Raw genomic sequence first — 24,728 nt, 5'->3', positions numbered from 1 at the left:
AAATTGTTTAATACAGATTCCATAATAGGATAAGGAGTATCAGTCAGTTGAGTTAGTTAAATACAAAAAAACTTATGGTTCCCTCTCTCATTTCCAACCCTACAAATATCTTTTCTTTTGATTGCACCGATTGCACTGTCCCTTCCTTTAGTACTGAAATCAAGGTAAACATTTAGACATTTAACTGCCCATCTTTTTTTTTTTTTTTTAAGCCAGAATACCTTTTACTTATAAGATACTTATTTACTTGTCAGAGTCAAACCAGTATCTGTCAACTTAGGCAAGGTTAACATAGATGTAATGCCAAACTAGGACTCCTATCAGGTCGAATGTAAAAGTGTGTGTGTGTGTGTGTGTGTGTGTGTGTGTGTGTGTGTGTGTGTGCGTGTAGAAAGGACATCTATGTATGTCTTAAACTTTCACTTTGAATTAATATTTTCATAATAAAAGAAAAAACTGTCTTCCCATTTCTACCCATTTGCAAACAGTGCAAAAAACATTTAATTTACAATATAGCCTCAGAAAAGAAAAAAAAAACAACAACCAACTTTTCTTTGGGTTTAATTGAAAGATGTAGCATCCAGGGGGTGGGGCCCTCAAACTTTAGTGTGAAGGATTTCTAACCTTTTAGATTTTGTAGAGAGATGATTACACACAAATACACAAACAAAATACAACATCATAATCTTATCAGAGAAGTCAAATCAACTCAAATGAGAGAGTATGAGTTCTGTTCCAAATAGCTCTTATGCTGAAGGAAGTCCTCTTCACTAAATATACTCCAGATTCTGATAATTTTTATCCTATAAAGCCTATCTATCTATTATATCTATCTAAGGACAGATCTTTTTGAATCTTTATAAAATGTCTATTTCACTAAATGCTTGAGTTCATTAACTCATTTATGCATTAGCATAGTTAGAGTATGGTACTAATGAGGCCATTATGGGTTCAATCCCTCCATGAGCCCATTGGCTTCTTGCAGGGAAAACTGTCTCCTGTGATCATAGACTATACCATTTATTCTAGTCAGGCATTTAAAAAAACGTGCTTTTTCATGAAGGTAAATGGATGATTTATAGCAAATCATCTCCACTCAAGGGAAAATGAATTTTTTAGTGATCAGTTTCTTCCTCTAAAGGGAAAAAATTTCTCTGGTGATTGCTAGTGGTTCAGTTTTCCATAATGAGATAACCTAATTTTGATCACTTCACTGGTAAGGGTAAGGTTACCCCTAAGAAAAATGTCTTGAAAGCTGACTCCTACTTTAAGGATCAAAGTTGGGAGTAGAAAGGGACCTTAGCAGATCATCTGACATATCCCCTTCATTTCATAGAGGAGGAAGCTCAGGTCGAGAGGAACTAAGGTACTCACCTAAGGTCACAAGGTAACAAGTAGCTCTCTCTGATGTCAAAGCCACTTCCCTTTTTTTCCATACCATGTTGTCTTGCTCCTCTAAGGAGATTTTTCATGTAGACAAAATGTAAAATGTTTACCATTACTTTATGAACTACTATATAAGCGTTGACAGGGTACTTTTAAATTAATCATATCTAAATTAAGTGGTGAAACTGTTTCCATGTCCTACCCCCTTCTTCTTTATCCAATTCAAATATCAACTTCTCTGTGAAGTTTTCTGCAATCAATCTTTCATTTGATTTCATAGGACTTTGAACTCCTCTCATATGCTTAAGCTAGTATAATTTACAAGATACCTATTTCTACATGTCTAATCATCCCTGCCAGACTGTAGGTTCCTAAAAGGCAGAACATGTGTCTTTTTCATCATGTATTTTCCCTCCATGTCATCTCTACTAATTGCCTTGCACAATGTTGATGTTTGATACATGTTTCCACAATGAATGGGGAAAAAATAACTGCTAAAATAGGAAGAATTTAAAGTCTGTCTGGGAAAAAGAGCTGCAAAGTAGTATCCAGGTTTTATGGAGCCTTTTAGTGGTACATGTGGACCATTTTTTTTTGGCCTAAAATGGAGGTGGGATTTTCTCACCAGGTTGCAATCCATATTCCTCTATCATGCTCCCTCCCCCAAATTCCTCACCCAAGAAGACCTATTCAGACCTGGAATTCACACTTTGAAAATACCTTCAGCCCCTAGGTCCCTCCTTCTGATTGAATGGTGCCTTCCAGAACCCTCATTTAAAGAGGGGTGTCCAGACTTGCCATCTGAGCATTTCTCATCACACTGCAATCTGAACTCTCCCATAATGTCCCTGTGCCTGGTAATTTCCTTCCTACTCCCATTTCAGCTTCCTTGCATGTTATTTTCCCCTACTAAAATATAAGGTCTTTGAGGGCAGGGTCTGTCTCTCTTTTTTGTTTATATTACCTAGCACATAGCAAGTGTTTCATAAATACTTCTTAACTGACTGGGAGAAAGGGTTCTTTTTACCTTCTTCCTCTTGGTAGAGAAGAAGGGGATTATAGGTATGGACTGTTGATTGTGCTGACAAGCATGGTTATTTTAGTAGCTACTTTTGTGCCCCTTTCATCTCTTGATTCTCATGCTACCCCCAAATCTCCTTTGTCAAATCACTATCTACCTTCTGCCCACATGGCTTTACCCAAGGATTCCATCTTACTCCCTCTTCTCCTTCTTGGTATTCTTTCTTGGCGATCTCATCAGTCCTCACTGATTCAATTCCCAAATTACTCTCAAATCCATGCATGCAGTTCCTAGAGGGCTCCTGAGTGCCACTTAGTAGAGTGAAAGGATCAAGTGAGGACTTCTTGAGAATGAGGGAGTCATGGGTATGTTTTTAGGAAGCAGGGAAGGAGCCAGTAGACAGAAAGAGGCTGATAGATTGGGGGTGACAGAAGGACCAATCAATTGGAGGAGATGGGATGGAATGGGATCACTTATGCAGATAAAGGGATCTGCCTTGGTAAGGAGTAAGGCCGACTCTTCATATAAGTAGGTGAACAGTGAAGGAGGAGATAATGGCGAAAGGCTTCTGAGTGATATGGGACAAGGAAGAGGGGAGAAGAGGGAGCTTAGGGCAAATTATTTCTTTTTTTCCCCTGTAAAATATGAGGCAAGGTTCTCAGTTGAGAAAGTGGAGGGAGGAGTACCTATGGGAAGTATGAGGAGGGATGAAAAGGTTTAGAAGAATATGGGAACAGTGAATAGAGAGCTGGCCTAACAAGAAAAGAGACCTAGGTTTCTTTCCTTTTTCTGACACATACCATGACCCTGGGTAAGTCAGTTAATATCGCAATGCCTGAAGCAACTTTCTAGGACTACATGTTGCAGAGAAAATGCCTATCTACATTAGTAAGATAAATTCCTCACTGGGGGCTTCCTATACCAGTAAAGACATATTAGCTCAATTAAAACAACAGCAACAACAAAACTCTCAAATTCTCCCCATTCTCTTCACTCATCTCACATTCATTACATTTTAGGAACTTCTCACTTCTCACCTGGACTAATGCAGTAGCCTCCAAACTGATAACTACATCTAGTTTCTCCCCTATACATCCCATTTTTCACACAGTTGTCAATTTGATATTCTTAAAATATGGATCTGATCGGGTCATTTTCCTGCTCAAAAAGTTTCAGTGGTTCCTTATTGTCTCTAGAATTATATATGAGCTCTTCTGTTTGGCTTTTAAAGCCTTTCACAATATGGTTTCAACCTCTTTCCTGACTACTTATATATTTCTTTCCCTCACATACCTTATACTCTACCTAAACTGGCTTATTTGCTATTGCCTTTACATTGGAAACAACTCCAGAATGACATTTCATCTCCCATTTTTGTACCTTTTTACAGGCTGTCCCCAATGCCTGGAATGTTCTACCTTCTAACTTCAGCTAGTTCTCTTCAAGTTTCACCACCTATAAGAGGCATGGTTCAGTGGATAGAGCACTGGGCCTGGAGTTAGGAAGACCTAAGTTCAAATCCAGCCTCAGACACTTGCTATCTGTGTGACCCTGGGCAAGTTACTTAACCCCTGTCTGTCTCAGTTGCCTCAACTGTAGAATAAGATCACAATAGCACCTAGGGCTCAAATAAGATAATATTTGTGAAGTGTTTAGGATAGTGCATGACACATGCTCAATAAATACTTGTTCCCTCCCCTTAGCAGATTCACCCAGTTGTCTGTGGTTTCTCTCCCTTGAAATTACTTTGCATATATTTTTATTTGTTTACCTATGTACATGTTATTTCTCCATTAGAATTCAAGCTCCTTAATGTCAGGAAATTTTTTTTCTATCCTTTTCTATCCCTTTATACGGTGCCATGCACAGTGTTAATAAATGCTAGTTAAGTTGAATTAAATTTGTTATGGGTGGGGGAGAAGTAGAGCAAGGTAAATTGGAAAATTGCTTTGGTGTAAAGCAGCATTTTCTCTATTATGTGGCATACACTCTAGTACTTCTCCCCTTTGTAATGGGAAAATGTTGAATGATAAGATAATGAAATCGCTAAGATCAAGACTGACACTCCTGGTTATTTTAATCAAGAGGATCACTTCTGTGTATAAAGGAAGCAAATTTAATAATTATTTTGGGCCACCATATAGTCAAGACTGTATTGACGCTGTCACCAATTAAGTTCTTGGTGTATCTACATAAACACAAGAGTAGGTCTAAATCCCTAGTAGGACAAGACAAGAATGTCCTGTAACTGAAGACATTGCCAAGCCTTGAAAAATGCAGTTAGTTGTCATAGGTATTAGTAATCTTTCTGTTGCTAGATCCTTCACTTGTCAAAGCATACTCTGTTCACTATAGTTTTCTTTATTGTTCTGAAAAATGGCAGGCAGAAAAATTAGATTATTTCTCCAAATCCTCACAATAAGAAAGAGCAAAGAGACACATCTAAATTCTTCTACCATAGTATGTCTCAAGCCATTGTAGATAGGCCATAGGTGGTGAGGGAAACTGCTATATGTGGTCAATGGGCTGGCCTCTTAAAGATTAAATATTTATCACATTTTCATGTCTATAAAGTGGTTTTTGGTGGCAATTTCTAATTACGAAGTTTTAGAAAAATAAGATTCTTTACATGTATTGTTAAAAGCAGTACTAGTGTTCCCATTAATTCCAGTGGTGAGTGTTTCTGGTAACAGGAAGAGGCTATAGGTGGGAGGTGAATTCCAGAGTCCTCTGTATCAATGGGCTCTTTGTGAACAGAAAAATCCCAAGAACTACAATTCTAACCATTGGCAGAGCCCTACCCTTATTTACTTCAGGTGTGAACAGAAGAGAGGATCACATTCTATAAATGAGGTCCCAAAGTGAAGTCAAGGACTTACTTTGTCATGTGTCATGTGTAACATCATAAATGAGCCAATAATCTAAGAAATGAAACCTGGAGTGCCACAATGAGAAATACATTTTCCTAAGCTAGTCTTACAACTGTTATCATGGCTTTTATTATTTGTATTAGTGATCACTGTGTAGTCGGACTTTAAAAACCCAAGTGGTAGTAAAAGCAATCTTTAATGTTACTTTAATTAAAATTCTGCTCAGCAATCAGGCAAGTCTTTTGGATTTTCATGATTCTAATCATGTTTGCACATTAAGGCAATGAGAATTAGCTAAGTCCCATGTTTCATAAAGTATTATGTTGAGAACATATTTGATTCCATATCAATTAATATGTAGTGTATCTTTGAGGCTGTAGGCAAACCTTAGCATGAAAGCATACTATTGCTGAGTAAATTATCACAGCAGGTGTATTTATTTTTGGTTTAGGAGTTAAATTCCATTGACTTTTGGAGCTATAATCAAGAGAAACACAAAGAGCTCAAATAGCTGCATTTGCAGTTACAAAGTTGATGGAGAAAATGTGTTTTTTTTTAAAGAAAAATTCAACCTAAACTGAATTATGGATTCATATCTTTATAGGCTGCCTGCACAAAATAGCAAGATAGGATAATAAATATGATGAATTTTAAGAAACATGATATCTCTTGAACAGAGTCCATGATGGTATCATCATGGTTGGCTTAGCTGGTCATGTTCCATGAATGGAGAATGTTAGAGTACTCTAGACATTTTCTATGGTCAGCTCATGTGGTATAAAGAGTGCTACCAAGAATGCCATTCACTATACAAACTAAAGGTTCTTGACTAGAGAATTTAAGGTCACAGACATTAATTTTGCTAGAAGCTGCTAATGCCACTTGTACACTTAGCAGACATGACACAACATGGTCTGGGAAACAGCACAATGTTGTGGCCAGGCAAGAATTTTAGTTCAACAATTCTGTAGAGGGCATGTGGTTCTAGGAGTAAACTCATATCACATGAGTAGAGTAGTCAACAAGGTTTGCTTACTAATAAGTCAAAAGTGCAGTCCAGACACATGTACATATATGACTGTGTACTATTTGTACATGACTTCAACTAATCAGAACTTAGGTAACTGGAACCTTCAATTAAGCAGAAGGTATTCTATATGTGCTTTCTTTTTAGATTAAGCAAGGCAAATCAACAGAAACTAAGTTCTTAATAGAAAAAGGGTTTTCAACCATCAATTTCGAGGGTATGTCCTGGGGTCAGTGGGGATTTAGGTCAAATTTTTATACCTGCTATCGGTATAAAATAGATATAGATATAGATATAGGTCTTTTCATTCATAATTGATCTTCAAAATAATTCCCAGGGATTTTTGAGACCAAATCCACAAAGATTATGTTTATTTTGAGAAAAAAATACTAACATACCTTAAAAAAATCTTACGAGGAAAGCCAAAAATAGAATTCTTATTAATCCTCAGTTAAGCAGAGCATTATTCTTATTCTCATATAGTCCTTATATTCTTATGTAGTTCTATTTTTAGAACCTTTCAGAAGTTTTTACCAAATGCAAACATATAAGCATCCACATTTGGGGGCCGCTTGATTTATAGCTTTTCATATATGCACCAACTTTGAGAGGTCAATTGCAAGTATAAAACAGAATGAGAATCTGAGGTTTAGTGAGGTTTAAGGGATACATGGCTGGGTCACATAACAGACTAGTGGTATAACTGAATATAGAGTTCTGCTTCTGGATTCCCAATTGACCTACTATTCACTAGAACACACTGCTTCTCATTAGTAAGAACACACCTGCAGAGTAAGCCTTGAGTAATTCTCTGTCATGCTTCTCTTTCAAATGAGAAGGGTTAAGTATCATGGATTGGCATGTCAAGTCCTCTCATTAAAGGGAGAGTGAATACTAGCCTGTTCCATTTTAAGGCTTTTGACTGACCTTTATAAAGAGAAGGAAGGAAAAATATTTGCCTTGAACAATTTTACATCATTTAGTTTGAACTCAACTATATGACTGATTAACAATCAGAGTTTAAAACAAATTTTAACATTTAAAATTTAAACAGATTTTAAAATAAATCAGCATTACTAGTTGACAATTGGAAAATAGAGTAAACACTGCTATATCAAGGATTTTTACAGAATAATAGAATCTAAGAAGTGGAAGGAATCTCAGAAATCATCTAGCCCAATCTCTCATTGAATAGGAATCACCTCTGTAACATTTCCAACAAATAATCATCCTGCTTCTACCTGTGAAAGGGTATCTTTTGAGACATCTCATTCTACTTGTGGGTAATTCTAGTTACTAAGAAGTTTTCCCTTACATCAAGACCAAATTTGACTCTCTCTACCTTCCTCACGTCCTAGTTCTGTCTTGTGGGGCCAAGCAGATGTCTAACCACTCTTCTACATGACAGTCCTTCAAATATTTAAAGACAATTGTCAAGTCTCCCTCCTCCCCCAAGTCTTTTTCATTTTGGTCAAATATCTGTAGTTTCCTCTTATGACAGGTCTCCAGTCCCCCACCATACTAGCTGTCTTCCTTTGGATGTACTTCAGCTTATCACTGGACTTTATAAAATGTGGCTCCTGGAAATGAACACAATAATTAATATGTGGTTTATCTAGGGAAGAGCAGAGCAAGATGATCCCCTTCTATATTCTGAATACTATGTCTGAAATACTAGAAATGGAGCCTAACAAGTTAGGGAGAGAGTGCTAGATTTAGAGTCAGGAAGACCTGGCAGTAAATCCCACTTCAGACGCTTACTAGCTTTGTGACTCTGGAAAAGTCACTTAATCTCTCTCATCTATAGAATGAGGATAATAACAGCACCTATGTCATAGAGTTTTTGTTAGGATAGGTTGAAATAATATATAGATATAATATGCATATATTATATATATACATTAAGTGCTTTGTGAATAATTTAAGTATTTTGCAAACTTTAAAATGCTATATAAAGTTATAATAATTAAAATACTTGTTATAATAATGAATATAATAATGATTATTATCATCTAGCTATGCCTTCCCCCATTCTATTCTTATGCATTTGGTTTTTTTAAACCTAAGTAAAGTACTTTGCATTTATTCCAAATAAATTTCATTTTGTTAGATTTGACCCATCATTCTAAACAGGTAAAGTTTTTTGTTATTCTTATTGTTATTCAATGTATTGGCTGTCCCTTCCAAATTCACATCAGCTACAAATTTGATAAAAATGCTATTTATATCTTCTTCAAAGTCAATGATAAAGTTATTGAACAGAGCAGAGCCAAGGACACATTCCTGGAGGGCAGTCCACTAGAGGTTTCCCTCTAAGTTGACATTGAACTACTAATGACTACTTATTGGGTTCTCATCATTCAATCACTTTTTTTTTAATTCACTCAGTTGGATTCTCAGCTAGCCCACATATCTCTATTTTTTTCCCTACAAGAGCAGCATGAGAGATTTTGCCAAATGCTTTGCCAAAATTTAGATTTACTATGGCTATGCTATTCTCTCATTCTACCAGTCTACTAACCCCATCAAAAAAGGAAAGTAATTCATTTTATTCATTTAATATTCAACAAAAATTACATTTAGTCTCTCAGATTTGTTGTGATGAAGTCAGTCTAATCTGTCTGCTATCATTTTTTCTCTTTCTACATGCTCACAAACCATCCTTTTAATAATATTCTAGGATGTTTACTAGCAATCAAAGTTAAGCTCAAGCACCTATAGTTTGTATGCCCAAAGGGCTATAAAACTGTGCGTACCCTTTGATCCAGTAATACCATTGCTAGGTCTATATACCAATGAGAAAAAGAAGGGAAAAGGACCTATATGTACAAAAATATTCATAGCAACTCTTTTTGTGGTAGCTAAGAATTGGAAATTGAGGGGATAGCCATCAATTGGAGAATGCCTGAACAAGTTGTGGTATATGATTGTAATGGAATAATATTGTGCTGTAAGAGATGACAAGCAGGATGATTTGAGAAAAACCTGGAAAGCTGTACATGAACTGATGCAAAGTGAAGTGATCAGAACCAGGAGAACATTGCACACAGTAACAGCAATATTGTATGATGGAGAATTGTAAATTACTTGGCTATTCTTAGCAACACAATGATCCTTGATGGAAAATGCTATCCACATCCAGAGAAAGAACTAACATTGTCTTAATACAGACTGAAACATATTATTTCTCTTTCTCTCTCTCTCTCTCTCTCTCTCTTACTCTCTCACTCATTCTCCTTTTGTTTGAGTCTTCTTGCACAAAATGACTATTATGGAAATGTTTTACATGATTGCACATGAATAACCTATATCAGATTGCTTACCATCTCAGGGAGGGAGGAATAGAATTTGGTACTCAATACTTAAAAAAAATGAATGTTAAAAATTGTTTTTACATGTAATTGGGGGAAAATAAAATATTATTTTTAAAAAGAACCTGTAGTGTGTAGAATCTTTACCCTTCCTTCCCAGACTCCAATACACACACACATCTTTTTTAAAAAAAATAAAAAATATTTGCCCAACTCTAGTAGTGAGACATCTCTCCTATTTTCCAGTTTTTCAGAAATCACAGATTGGCTCAACAATCACATCTATAAGAAGTTTCAGTATCCTTGAATGTCTTTTGCACGAGCTTTATGACTTGAACTTATTGAGAGTAGCTAGCTATGTATTCTCTTACCACCATCTATCATTTATCTTTGATTTTAAGAACCTATTTAACCATTTTTATTTTCTATTTCCCAGCTAAAAGATGATTTTCCTTAGCAGAAAAGCTGTACATGATTTGAAAAAAGTTCTAGAGGTCATGTAACCAAATTCCTCATTTCACAGAGGAAGCAATTGGGGCTTAACTAAATTAAGTGGCTTGTCTGAGGTTACATAGGTAACAACATAGCAGAGCCAGGATTTGGACCCAGTTCCTTTGATTCCCAACTCCAATAGAATTCTTCTGTATCCTGAATAGAAATTCCTGAGTAGATGAGCAGTATGGTGTAGAGGATAGAGTGCTAGATTTGGTGTCAGGAAGACCTGACTTTAAATTCATACTCGCTATGTGACCCCACATGGCGCTGAAGCTCTCTCACTTCCCGGTCTCCATTTGTAAGCTGAAAGAGTTGGACTAGATGGCATCTAGGCTCCCTTCCAGTTCCTAATCCATGATCCTATTACTTCTTTTCTATTCTTCTTGTCCCCATTATTGCTTTTTAAAAGAAATGACTTTTTTTTGGCAGTTCTTTAGTATTCATTGCTGACTTATGTTCATTCTCAGCTTTAGTGCACCTCACGGTATTTTTATAAGACCATGCCAGTATTTTGTATCCATTATATGTCCTTGTTGCTATTTTCTATAAATATTTTTAAAAGAATTTGAGCTGGTTGATAAATTCTACATGTATCCGCATCATTGTCTTTGTATACTTCCTCCTTTTCTCCATATTGGAGTCGCTAGTGATTGTAATATCAAAATTTTCTCCTTGAAAATTTCTAATTCTTCTAGTATTAAATCCTCTTGTAGATTTTGAGAACATGAAATTGTATTCATATCTTCTATCAACCCTTTGGCATACTTACAAAATCTAGAGTATATGTATGCTTGAGTTTGATTTTCTGTTCATTCATTACTTTGAACGCTGAGATAGGAATGACCACTTTCCCCCCAAAATTCCCATCACTTCCTCTTTAGCAATCAGTTCCTCCCTAATTCATCAGAATTAAGTCCAGAATAGCAATTCGTCTGATTGCTTCCACTATGTTTTGATGGATGAATTCATCATAAAGCCAAGCTAAGAGATTATTAGTGGCTGTACTTTTGGCAGAGTAAGAGTTTGACCAATGCTAGATATGCGATCCATTTTCCAAATTCCTTATCTATTTCTTTTTCATTTCTGGGAGATTTTTAGTCTACTCATAAGACAGTATTGTCTCTGTTCCATTGACTGATGATAAATGCACAAATGCTCTCCATCATACTGTTTCCTTATAGTTTTCAGGGTTTGTATTTTTAACATGGGTATAATTTGTTGTTCCTCCCCTCACTTCTATTGGCATAGCTGGTCTATGAATCATGGTCCACAAAGTCTGAGCAGCACTTAGTGAAATAAAATTTGTCTCCTTTCATTAGGATCTTGAGTTCCCCATGCTTTTTGTCTATATGTTGGACATTTGCTCATAGATATGAGGCCATGGGTTTTATTGTTGACTACATTTTTGGGCCTTGTCTTCTGTGAATTATTGTTCCTCTTTATTGTGATTTTTTTCTACCTATATTGCACCTACTACCTCCTGAAGTATCTATTATGACAAATATATGTGGGCTGTATTTTCCCTCCTTTATTTTCTCCCTCTATCTCCATTTAATAATTACAAACAAAGTATTAGTTTTTGCTTTTGACCCTTCATAACTAAAATTCAATTCATTTATGGAAAAATATCTATTAAGTATAAAGTTTTGTGCTCAGTACTAGAGATGCAAAAGTAAACAAGACATGGCCTTGTCCTCATGGAATGCATAGTCTAGTAGGGCAGCCTATAGCACATAAATTTTAGAATAGCATATATGTGCAAAGGAGCAGCATGAGTAACATCTGAGAAAAGAAAAATGCTTGAGGGTTGCATCACTAGTCAGAAAGTCCAGGATATATTTTATAGTAATTAGCTTGAAACACAAGTATATAACATGCCTTGTGACAAAATTTGGTGGAAATTTAAATCAATGTCTACTTTACTTTTTTTTTTTAATTGGATAGAAATGTTTGGTAATTGTAAGGTAATATTGTCCCTGATTGGGATAGTAGGAAGAAGTAGGGGGTAAAGAAAATATTAAAATGGAAAAAAGCCTCTTGATTTGACTTCAATAAGTTAAAAAAAATTGCTAGAACTAAGAAACTATCTATCTTTTTTCTAGGAACAAGTAGAACAAAGAATACAAATCACAACCAATTTCAAGGTCAAAACAAAGTCAAAACCAATACATTTTATCATTTCTAAAACAAGAGATAAAAGCAATAATCAAGATCCATGCAGGCAGAAATCAAATCCATTGTATTAAAATAATGCAAGGAAATGTTCACATTTTGCATGGAGAGAAAGACATTTGGCTACATTAGCTTACTGCAGAGCTCCATGAATTTCTCAATCTTGGGATTAGTATATATCATAGTCAACTTGTACACTGGGACAGATGTGCACAAGAAAAATGAGTTGTCAAAAATGGCAATAAAATATTTCAAGTATAGGCAGCCGTCAAAATGATAAAACTGTCACATCTGTGCAAATCTAGTGTTGGCAGCATATATTATATCCAATTGCTCATTGTATGATACTGTCCATTGTCCTGGAAAAGCCCCATTTAGAACTTCTTGTCCATCACAAAATATGCTGGAGAATGGCTTTTAGCAAATATACAATCAGATGAGATTTGACTATTCAGTTCATGGGTGACTACAAAAAACACAGGGAAATTTCCTTGAGAAGAATGCAATTGAGACCTAGGGAAAACAGCGCTGAAAGAGAAATGTCATCATATGTAAATTTCAGTTCTAGGGATTCCCAGAACAACCACATATGAGATTTGGGTATTTTACTTTACGGGTTCATCTTCACACTATTTTTGGGCAACTTACAATTACTTAGGGAATAGTTATCCAGTTTGCCAATTACCTAAGCCCTTTCCTTTTCCTTATCCCTTTGACTTCCTTTTTATTGGCCATTTTATTACTTATTGGGAGAACTACAACTAGGATGGGGACAAATGGGATTTTCTCCCAGAGCACCAACTTCTGAGATATGCTTCCTCCCTACAGCCAAGGTGCAGCTACACTGAGGGAAGAGACAAGCCTTCCCCCAGGGAGTTCATCCTGTGACCTGCTATGTCACAGCCAATGCCCCCAATCTTCATGGGCCTCAAAAGGGGGTGAAGGGTGTTGGGATTGGGAACCATTGGCTATGTCATAGGGGGCTCAGGCTGAGCCTCCTGAGGGACGAGTTCCCTCATCTCCTAATATTATTGTACGTTAGAGTACAATGTCCTCAGTGCCACCTCTGTCCTGTTAACCTCCCTCACTTCATCCACCAACTTAATTTGCCCCAGATATTGCCACTTCGAGTATTGCTTGTTGGCAAGTTATCCAGTAAAAGAAAGAAAACCACTCAATACTACTACTTTTATTTTAAATTGATAAAAGCAGATAAACAAGGAGGTTAGAACTATCAGCTAGAAAGATATGAATAAAATATTTGATTTTATTTATCCATAATATTGCTCTCATGAGAACAAAGACAGAAATTCTATCCCATACATATTTCAAGTAAACTTGACAGGCCTTGGCAACAGATTGGATAGAGGGGAATGAGAGAGCAAGAAATGGAGGTTGACACCTAGGTTCCAAGCCTGGGGACCATGTGAGACAAGGTTGGTACTTAGTCATAGAATCAGAATCTCCAGGTTGGAAGGGACATTCAAGGTCATTTATTCCATCATCCATCTGAAAAGAAATCCCTTCTATGTCATATGAGAGAGTGGTTATCCAGCCTTTGCTGATGGCCTCTGGTGACAGCAGCTTCTTATACTTTAGGTCTCTAATTGTTAGGAAGTTTTCCTCTTACATTAAGGCTAAGTTTTCCTCTTTGTGACTTGCATCTATTGTTCTTGCTTCTCTCATCTTCTGCTCTGGGTAATCTAAGACTGAGCCTAAAAGCTCAAGATCTGTGTTCAAAAATGAAAAGGTATCCAAAGAAAAATCAAGACCGTTTATTCTCCTCCTCCTTACCTCTAGAATGCTGGATTTTTAGGCAGAGGAATTGGGCCTGGATCCTGATGGCCACTTTACCTTTGTGACCTTGGACAAGTCACTTAGTCAATCAGTCATTAAACATTTATTAATCACTAGGCATTGTAACAGGCACTATGCTAAATGCTGGGTATAAAAAAAATGACAAAAGACAGTTCTTTTTCTCCAGGAGCTCATAGTCTAGTGAAAAAGACAACATTCAAACAATTATGCTCAGACAAGCTATATAATACATTGGATAAATTGGAGATAATCAACAGAGGGAAAGACTAGAATTAAAAAAAAATCAGGTAAGGATTCCTATAGAGAGTGAGATTTTAGCTGGGACCTGCAGGAACCCCGAAAAGCCAGGGGGCAGAGATGAGAGGGGAGAACTCACCAGTCGTGGAGGACAGACAGAGAAAATGCCAGTCAGGAGATGGAGTATCCGTCTCCTCAATATTTGAGGAATGGCAAAGAGGTCACTATCACTAATAGGAGAGTATTTGGTGGTGTGTAATGAGTACAAATACATGGAGGGGGTGCGGATTATAAAGGGTTTTGAGTGCCAGAGGATTTTATATTTGGCCCTGGAGGTGATAAGGAGCCATTGAGCTTTATCGAGTAAGGTGGGCTGGGGAGCAGGAATGACATAGATCTGCACTTCAGAAAGATCACTTTGACAATTGAGTAGAGGTTGGATTGGAGTAAAGAGAGCCTTGTGGCAGGCAGACCCATAGATTATTGCACTAGTCTAGGTGTGAGGAGACGAGCCTGTGCCAGGGTGGTGGTAGTGTTGGAAGAGAGAAGGATACATATTAAAGAGATGTGACAAAGGTAAACTTGACAGGCCTTGGCAACAGATTGGATATAGGGGAATGAGACGGCAAGAAATGGAGGTTGACACCTAGGTTCCAAGCCTGGGTGGCTGCAGTGTAGTGGCACTCTCAACATTAATAAGGAAGTTAGGAAGAGGGGATGGTTTTTGGGGAAAGCTACTGAGTTCAGTTTTGAATATGTTGAGTTTAAGATATCTTTGGGAAATTAAATTTGAGGTGTCCATTAGGCAGTTGGAAATGAGAGAGTAGAGCTCAGTAGAGAGGGTAGGATTGGATAAGTAGATTTGAGAATCATCAGCATAGAGACAACAATTGAATTCATGTGCTACAATGGAAAAAAAGGAAATATACATGCTGCTAGAGTGTCCCCCAAGTAAAACGTCCACTGGATCATAGATCTAGATCTGTAAGGGACCTCAGAGAGCATCTAGTCTAACCCCTTCATTTTATAGATGAGGCCACAGAAATTTGGGGGAATTTAGTGGCTTGCTCAGGGTCACATGGGGAGTAAGTGTCACAGGTTGGATCGATCATTTATATGGAAGATGTTAAGTCTCAAATATGAGGCAAAAGAATTGTCATCTTTTTTCCTAGAAGTCAAAGATTCATTCCACAAACATTTTTTAAGTGCCTACTAAATCCCAGGTTCTGTGCTTAGAGCTGAGAAAATAACAAAAATGAAGCTATCTTTGCCCTCAAGGAACTTATTCTATTGAAAGGAAACAACATGTATATGGAAAAGTATACATATACACACATATGTATGTATGTATGTATGTATATATACACACATATAAGTACACATAGTATGTGTGTGTATATATGTGTATATATTATATATACGCACACACACACATATCCAAAATCATTTTGTGGAGATGGACAGCATAAGCAGCTACTCAGATCATGAGGAATCCTGTCAAAGGTATGCTCACTCTTTATAAGAGTGTGAATACACCAAAATAAAGAGATGAAAGCCAGTTCTTTGATTTATTTTTGTGTTTGTGTCAGGTTAAGCCACAGGAAGACTAATTTATATCTCTATCACCTGCTCTACAAGTCAAGCTCATCATTCACGCATTAGAGGGCTGAAAATCTTCAGAGATGGTTGCTCTAGGCTATAAATTAAACATCTTACTCTGAGGTTTGGTTGCCTTCTGATTTTTAAGCAAATTTAAAATAAAATTGCTATTGGAGGCATAAAGATGATGACAGATGACTTATTCCCTATCCGATTTCCCATCAGCTTACTTCACGAAATTTGTTTTCTGTCACAAAGAAATAAGGGTTGAAACATTAAAAATGTGGTAGCAAAACATTTTACCCTAATACTTTGATAAATAGGAAAGAATGAAAAAGAAAGGCTTGAATGAGTCCTTCACCCCAAGGAAAGGATTCTTGCTGACCTCTTTCCTCACGGCTACTCTCCTCTCCTTTCTTCTCCTCTCCCTTCTTCTCTTCTCTTCTCCTCTCCCTCTCTTCTCTTCTTCTCCCTGTTGCTGTCTCTGTCTCTGCCTCTGCCTTTCTGTCACTCTCTGCTACTATCTCTCTCTGTCTCTCTCCGTCTTTCTCTCTCTCTCTCTCTGTCTCTGTCTCTCTTTCTGTCTCTGTCTCTGTCTGTCTCTCTCTCTCTCTCCCTCCCTCTTTTTCTCTCTCCCTCCCTATTTCTCCCTGGCCCCCATTGTCTCCACCCCTCATCCTTGGTTTTCCTCCTTCCTGTCTGACAGCTCTTTCTCAACGTCTTTTGCTTGATCATCACCATATCACCTTTCCGAACTGTAGGTGTACCTCAAATAACTGTCCTATTATCCCTCTACTATTTCTCTCTTTTGACTTCATCAATGCTCATAGGTTTAATTATTATTTCTCTGCAGATATTTCCCATATCTACATATCCTGCTACACCCTCCCTCCTGAGCCTTAGTCCATAATTACCAACTGCCTATAGGGCACATTGGACTGGACACAGGCATCTCAAATTCAACATATGAAAACATAACTCATTAAGTTTTCCAGATACCCAGACCTCTTACGAATTTCCTTATTTCCATTGAGTAAACCACTACCCTTCTAATCAACCTCAAAGTCATCCTCAATTCTTCACTCTCTTTTACCTAAAATATCTGATTAGTTGAAAATTAGTCTTGTTATTTCAAATATCCAATTAAACTTATTGATTCTACCTCTATAATATTTCTTACATCCTTCCCCTTCTCTCCACTCACATTAACACCATCTTTGTTCAGGCCTTCAGTATATGGACTATTTCAATAACCTCCTAAATGATCTCTCTGCTTCATCTTTTCCCACTCCAATCTACCTTCCACACAGTCGCCAAAATGACATGCCTACAGTGCAGGTCTAATCATATCACTCAATAAACTCTAGTGAACTCTTTTTATAGCAAGGATCAAATATAAGCGCATCTGTTTAGTATTTAAAGCCATTCACAACTGGTCCCCAATCTACATTTCCAGGTTTATTGCATAGTACTCTGCTTACCAGAACAACTAGGTTGATAGAGCACCAATCCTGAATTCAGGAGGACCTGAGTTCGAATCTGGACTCAGACACTTACTAGCTGTATGACCCTGGGCAAGTCACTTAACCCCATTTGTCTCAGTTTCCTCATCTGCATAATGAGCTGGAGAAGGAAATGGCAAACCGCTCCAGTATCTTTGTCAAGAAAACCCCAAATGGGGTCACAAAAAGATGAATATGATTAATTGACTAAACAATAAACAAAAACAAAAACAAAAACAACTCTGCTTACCACATTCTGTGGTGTAGCCAAACTGGCCTGCTTGCTGTTACACATGACATCCCATTTCCCACCTCTGAGTCTTTCTATAGTTTATCCCCTATGGCTAAAATGTACTTCCTCTTCACATTTGCCTTAGTCTCTGTCAAAGCTCTGTTCAAATGCTACCTCCTGCATAAGACTTTCCCCTCAGATTTTAGTGTATTCTCCCACCAAATTACCTTGTTTATTATGTATATATTCTGTATGTGCCTTTATGTGTCTATGTTTTCTCCCCTGAAAGAATGTATAGTCCTTGAGGGCAGAGACTATTTCAATTTTGTTTTTGTGTTACCAGCACCTAGCATAGAACCTGGCATATAATAGGTGCTTAATAAATGCTCATTTATTTATTTATTCATTCCACATCATCATTATCAGAGCAGTAGTATAGTATAGCCATTATTAGCAATTTAGTGGCCCAGTGAAAGCAAAATGAAACTTCTTAAATCAACTTTGTAGGACAAAATGCTTTGTAGGGGAGAGATCATGGGCCATTATGTCTCACCAAGAGTAGCCATAAACTCCAAGACATCAGTCAACATGAGTGAAGACACCAGGATGCTGAGTAGCTGCTGCAGAGGAGGCCTCCTACAGTGAGTAAGGCCCCAGATATATTCTAAGCTCAATTTACCTACGTGACAAAGGAGTATAAATGCACACTGCCCCCTGAATGTTAGCACCCTGTGGTAGATATGACTCAGAATAGCCCCCAACAGTATATTAAGTACCTGACACAGGAATTATTTGTCCTGTTTTGTGTATTTCATAAGCTAATTTTAAAAGTACAGTCCTAAATGATCTTAATATGAATTTACACTTTCTCTTTGCTTCTAGAATTCAGTAAAGAAAGGTGGGAGAGGGAGGCTTTGTAGTTAGGATATATCAGAGATCACTAGAAAGTGAATGTGAATATTTGGTTGATTGAATGGTTTTTTGGTTGTTTGAATTGAATGGTTGTTTCTTCCTGTTCTCTTATTAAGAGATCAAGCTTAGTATTAACTTCCCCCACCTACCTGCCTTTCTGCACAAAATATTATCTTTCCTTTGTGAACATCTCAGCCCTAATCCATTTTTTTTAACACTAGTTTAAGATCCTCTTTAGAGGATCAGTTGTTTAGTCATTTTTCAATCACGGCAAACTCTTTGTGACCCCATTTGGGGTTTTCTTGGCAAATGTAATGGAGTGGTTTGCCATTTCTTTCTCTAGTTCATTTTACAAGTGAGGAAACTGAGACAAACAGGGTTTAGAGACTTGCCCAGGATCAAACAGCTAGTAGGTCTGAGACCAGATTTGAACCCAGAAAGATGAGTCTGCCTTACTTCGGGTCTGGCACTCTACTGAATCATCTAGCTGCCCTAGAGTATCAGTTAGCCAGTAACGATTGCATATTTAAAAGCTGACTGTGTGTATGATGTGGCAAATGTTCCAGATGAAAAACCAAAAAATGCTACCAAATGCCTTGATTTTTGGCATCTGTATGTGTATATATACCCATATGCATATGTATCTGTACAGCACTTCACAGTTGACAAAAGCTGTCCCACACATTAACCATGATGAGCCGAGGCCATCTCCAGTCAGCTTGACTTTTGTCTTGCCACTGGACTGATGACTCGGGAAGAGAGTGAGAGACTGACGACTTTGTGCGGCTCTGCCCCATTTAAATCTAATACACATGCAAGTCAAGACATTACCCTTGTGATATCATTGGTCCTCTTCAAGAATGAAGGATGAACAATTACAACAACAACAACCCATATGTTATCTGTCTTGATCCTCATACAGCAACTTGAGATGGGGAGGGAAGATGTTATTATTGCTATTTTACTAATAAAGAAGTCCACACTTGGAATAGTGAACCAACTTGCCCAAGGTCAGGCACCTTTGGGTAGGAAATGAGCCAGACCTCAGGAGAATGAAAAACAATATTTTATCAATGCCTCTCGAGGAAAATTTTCAGGAAAACACTTCCTCTGGACTATTGTATGTTCAAAGGAGTGTTTCTTCCAAAATGACCATATAATGTCAGGAGGACAGCTCACACAGTCCTCTATTGACCCAGAGGACTTTTGCTCACCCTGAATCCGCCTTATATTATCTAGGCTTAGGGTAAACTTGCATCACAGAACCCTTATAATATACTCTTCAGCTCTTTATTATGATTGCTTTTAGAAGTTGGTCTCTGATGACTCAGACTATAGGTCGTATAAGGATATCTCAGGCACTATGAAGGTGATGGGATAGAAAATTGAGGTGCTGAGATTAAAGAGCAATGTCTTTTAGGAATCTAAGACTTATTTTGGGACATTTTCAAAGTGGCTTTTCATAACTCATAGCACTCCGGGTTGGGATAGTATTGAATGGACTCCCCTCCACCCCCTCCCACCCACACTGCTCAACATATTGATTCTCCTCTGTGTCCCCCCTGCCTTTGCTGAAAATAAGCAGCATGGAAAAGTGAGGTTGGAGTACGGAGAGGTGGAGTAGGAGGAGATTCAGGACCCAATCAAACTCAGAAAAGCTATTCTCAGCTCAAAGATTCTGGACTTAAAATACACTGTAAGATGCCTTGGCTTCACAGGATGAGGGAGAAAGAAGCATAAAATATATATTTTTTAAAAACCTCATAGAAAATACTCATCTCTAAGATATTTTTTTCTTTTGACTGTGAAGGGAGAAATCCTTGAACTAACACAGGAAAAAGAAGAAACCCTGATTGCCTAAATTCCAAGGACACCTTTCTGAAAATAATTTGCATAAATACTATATTTCTTGACATACTTAATATCCATAAACTAAAGGATTTGTTGGAATGAAGATATTTGAGTTACCACTTGGAAGAAATGGGAAAAATGAACAAGTGTTTCTTCTGAACCCTATAGATGAAATGTGTAAGCTTTTTCTGTAGTTGGCTTTCTCACTAAAGAGATCATGCTTCTAATGAATTCGTTAATTCTTTCCTAATATCCATGAGATTACATTAATTCTCATGGGAACTAATTGTTTTCAACCAAACCAAGCCTCAGGTTTTGGGACTCATTGGAGCATAATGAAAACATCTACTGTTGCTGCAATATTTTCACAGGATTGAACCACTGTGCTTACCTCCACAAATATGAAACAGGGGATGATGGAATAGCTTCTCTGTGTGTTGTTTCCAATAGCCATTTCTTTTCATACGATGGGAGGCTACACACTCTTGAACTTGTCTAGGCTGGAAGGAAGAGAAATAGCACAGGGTAAGAACAACTTTTTTTTCTCTCTGTCTTGCTTTGCTAGTGCAAAGTCTAACTTCGTATTGATATTCCTCTAAATCTTAGTTTAAAGACACCATCTACATTATGCTAAAATAGTCACATAGATCAAAACACAACAAATCAAGGCAAGCAATCAACCAATACAATAAAACATCCTTTAAACCACTTGTGCCAGGTTAGTTTAGTCAATGCCAGCTTACCTTAGAGGAAGAAAAACTCCTTTTGCACTGGGCTTAACAAACAGAATTCTAACAGACCCAGAGTGAAACTTGGTTTTCTATATTACATAGATGTAGATGATGGGGCATTTTCCTGATCAATTCCCTACATTCACAAATAGGGAGCAGCTTGGGCACTAAGAGAAGGTTGTTTGATTTTCAACATGAATTTCTGTGCCCATCCTTATGCATATGATGCCATGCCCTTAGTAACAATGGATCCCTTTTCTATAGTGGTACACAACTGACAATGATCTCTGGGCCACCCAGAGAGGTACGTTGTACGAACATTACTATCCCCATTTTACAGAATGAGGTTCAGACACACACAGAGGGGTACACCCACACCCCCATGGACAGTAAACAGCAGAGGTGAAATCTTAACCCATATCTTCTGTCTACAAGTGCCCTGCTTTCTTCTAGCTCTTCTTGATCATTGTCCTGGGAGGTTTGTCCCATGGGACCACTCACTCAGTTCCTCCAGTCCAGCTATTCAGTTATAAATCAGACTATACCTTGTAACTGAGGAACAGGTTTCTATATAATTATTTATTAATGAGAATTATTATTTTACAACATTAATAATATTAAAAGGAAAAGAAATCAGCAGTCATATATTCTTTCAATGTAAAATCTCCCCCATCCCCCTCAAATAAACATATGAATATGGGAAGGGGAATGTAGTCATACTTTTCCATATATTTTGTAAATTTTCAATTGTATTCCTTAGTGCACTGAGCTGATGAACCATACTTGGTAGTGCAGAATTTCTGCCTATTGTTCTATTTTGTCTTAGTATGCTATTTCCAATCAAGAGTATATTCAATTTTTAATTTAATTTAATTTAATATTTAATTTTTTTTTAGGCAATTGGGGTTAAGTGACTTGCCCAGGGTCACACAGCTAGTGAGTGTCAAGTGTTTCGTCTGAGGCTGAATTTGAACTCAGGTCCTCCTGACTTCAGGGCTGGTGCTCTATCCACCGAGCCACCTTGCTGCCCCTAATTTTCTAAAGTAATAATATCTAGTGTTATTTTTTTTGTCCAAAGGCAAAGAAACTCAGAGTAAAAAAACTCAGAAAACTCAGAGGAAGACAAATACAACTTTATCACTGCATATTATGGAGAGATAACATGATCTGTTGGAATGAACACTGGACTTGATTGAACCCAAAAGACCTGGACTTGAGTCTCAGTTCTAGGTTACTTTGAATAGTATCACAGATTTAGATCTGTAAGAGACCTTATAGGTCATCTAGTCTAACTCTCTCACTTTCCAGAGGAGGAAACTAGAACCCAGAGAGGCTTCCTGACTTAACAAAGGTCACACAGGTAGTAAATAGCAGAATGATATTTGAATCATTAGACTCTGAGCTCCTCCTGGGCGAGGACTGTCTATTTGGCACATAGTAGGTCCTTAATAAATGCTTGTTGTTTGACTGACTCACTGACTAACTGGTCCAAGTTATCTGACTCCAAGGCCAGCATTCTTTCCATTGAACCACACTGCATGATTCATATCTCTGAATCTCAATTTTCCTATCTCTTAAAATAATAAGAGTTCCCCCATTTACCTCTTAGGCTTGTTTTGAGCATAAAATGAGCTTATATATAGGAAAATACTTTGTAAACCATATATTGTGAGCTAAAACTAAATTTAGCTTAATTCTGCAGGTTCAAGGTTTTAAAAAATGCAGTAATGGTCATGATCCATAAAATTCAATTAAGAAGTACTTTAATAATTAAACATTAAAAACACACAATTCAAGAATTAAAAGAATATAAAATATAACTCCCCCTCCATAGTCATCAGACCTAGAAACTCAAGGAAGCAATCTATAGGTAGTTAGAACTCAGGAAAAGACTTCTGACTACCTTTCTCAGCTTCTGGCTAATTCTTGTATATTTCCGGCCCCCAGGTAGGTAAAGCACCAGGAGAGGTGGACCAAAGGCGTCGAGTTTAGGACTGGCTGTGGCTGCAGTAACTTCAACAATTCCATTAGCCCACCCAAGCTCGTACCACATCATAAAGGGCGAAATAAGCAAGTGTTAAACCAGGAACCAGGATATTGTATTGGTTTGCAAGAGAAGCACTTCACTCTACTTCTAAGTTGTAAATGTGACTTTTACGGCTTCCAGGAAAGATGATTTGGGTAGCCATTCCAAGAAGCAGTGTGAGCAAAAAAATTCAGAGATCTGTTTCTGTTGTTTATACTGCATCTGAAAGCACTTAATGATATTTTAAGAAGGTAAAACGGTGAAGATGATTTTATTCTAGGATGACGATCTGGTGAATGGTTGCCATCATGGGAAAATGCCTTATATTTTTGTTTAAGAACTATGCTATGTATGTTCAGTTAAAACAAGACAAAACAAACAGAAAAAAAGATTCTCCACCAGAGACCAAAAAAGGGAAAATCTACTAGAATTCATAGGAGGTACTAAAGGGAATGGGTATGTGAAAATTTCTAAATAATCATTGGAATGAGAGAGCAGAAAGGACAGACACTGGAGTTAGGGAAATGGCTATTTTGGAAAAAATGATTTGGGGAATCTATAAAAGCAAATAAGGGCTATCATTGGATGAATCTAAAGTGAGGAATTTAATATTTCTCTCATTAGAAAGATATCAAAAACTGAAAAAAAAGCTGCTTGGAAGAGATTTCGGTATCAAGAAGTTACAAGGAAGTGGAGTCAGAGCCAGAAATAGGGATTTCTGAAAAAAAGAATTCCTAAAGTCTCTTCTAAATTGAAGAGTCTTTAATCTGTGTAGAGATTATAGGTGAAATTGTGTATTACAGTTGGATTATAGCTATATTACAGGTGAAATGGTATAATATTGGTATCTTTCTGATAGTTCTATTAGTGTATCTTCAGGGACAGTATTCAAGACTAATTTGCTTTTTACTGAATTTCATTCTAAAAAAGAAGCAGAGTACATATAGAGCTTTCAGACTTACAAATGCTAGAACCATCGAAATTCCATTTAGTCAGGCCTTCAATGCTCTTAAGTTCATAGTTGAGAGTCTAGGAATTATTGCCCTGTCCCTTACCAGTGCCATTAATCCAGAGATACATGGCCCCAGTTTTGATACCTCAAAGTAGATTCAAGTACATTTCTTTGACATTTTTGCTTGAGTGATAACTGGCTTAGGTGATCATATGTTTGTCAAGTAAGAACTGACATGAAATATCATGGCCTGGAATTATGGGAGGAACCAGACTTTAAACTACAAAGTGAAGAATGATCACACAGATAGCTTGGAAACTGCTTTTGCTCAGGGTTTCCTAACCAATTTTTTGGTCATGGGTTCTTTTGGCAGTCTAAGGGAACCTATGAACTCCTCAGAATAATGTTAAGTGCATACAATAAAATATGCAGTATTACAAAAGAAACCAATTACATTAAAATAAAGATATAATTTTTCCCATGCAAGTTTGTGGACCCCCTGAAATCTCTCTATGGAACCTTGGACGTCTGTAGAACCCAGGTTAATAGCCCCTGTTTTAGCTGGTTGTCATCACTTCCATTTGCA

The 24,728-nt window shown here is 37.2% G+C and overlaps 1 protein-coding gene across 1 annotated transcript in view; it reads right to left on the bottom strand.

The window, feature by feature from the left end:
- The window catches only part of PLPPR1 (phospholipid phosphatase related 1), a 168,529-nt gene extending 147,642 nt beyond the window's left edge, over window positions 1–20,887 (bottom strand). The window contains exon 1 of the mRNA XM_027863297.1: window positions 20,825–20,887. Coding sequence (XP_027719098.1) covers window positions 20,825–20,887 — 63 coding nt within the window. The remainder of the gene's footprint in view (window positions 1–20,824) is intronic.
- Between the last annotated feature and the right edge of the window lie 3,841 nt (window positions 20,888–24,728).

The sequence above is a fragment of the Vombatus ursinus genome, unplaced genomic scaffold (assembly GCF_900497805.2).
Source record: "Vombatus ursinus unplaced genomic scaffold, bare-nosed wombat genome assembly UNPS02014770.1, whole genome shotgun sequence".
In the NCBI taxonomy this organism is placed as follows: Eukaryota; Metazoa; Chordata; class Mammalia; order Diprotodontia; family Vombatidae; genus Vombatus; species Vombatus ursinus.
The sequence above is the reverse complement of the archived record's forward strand: the minus strand, read 5'-3'. Positions and strand labels throughout refer to the sequence as shown.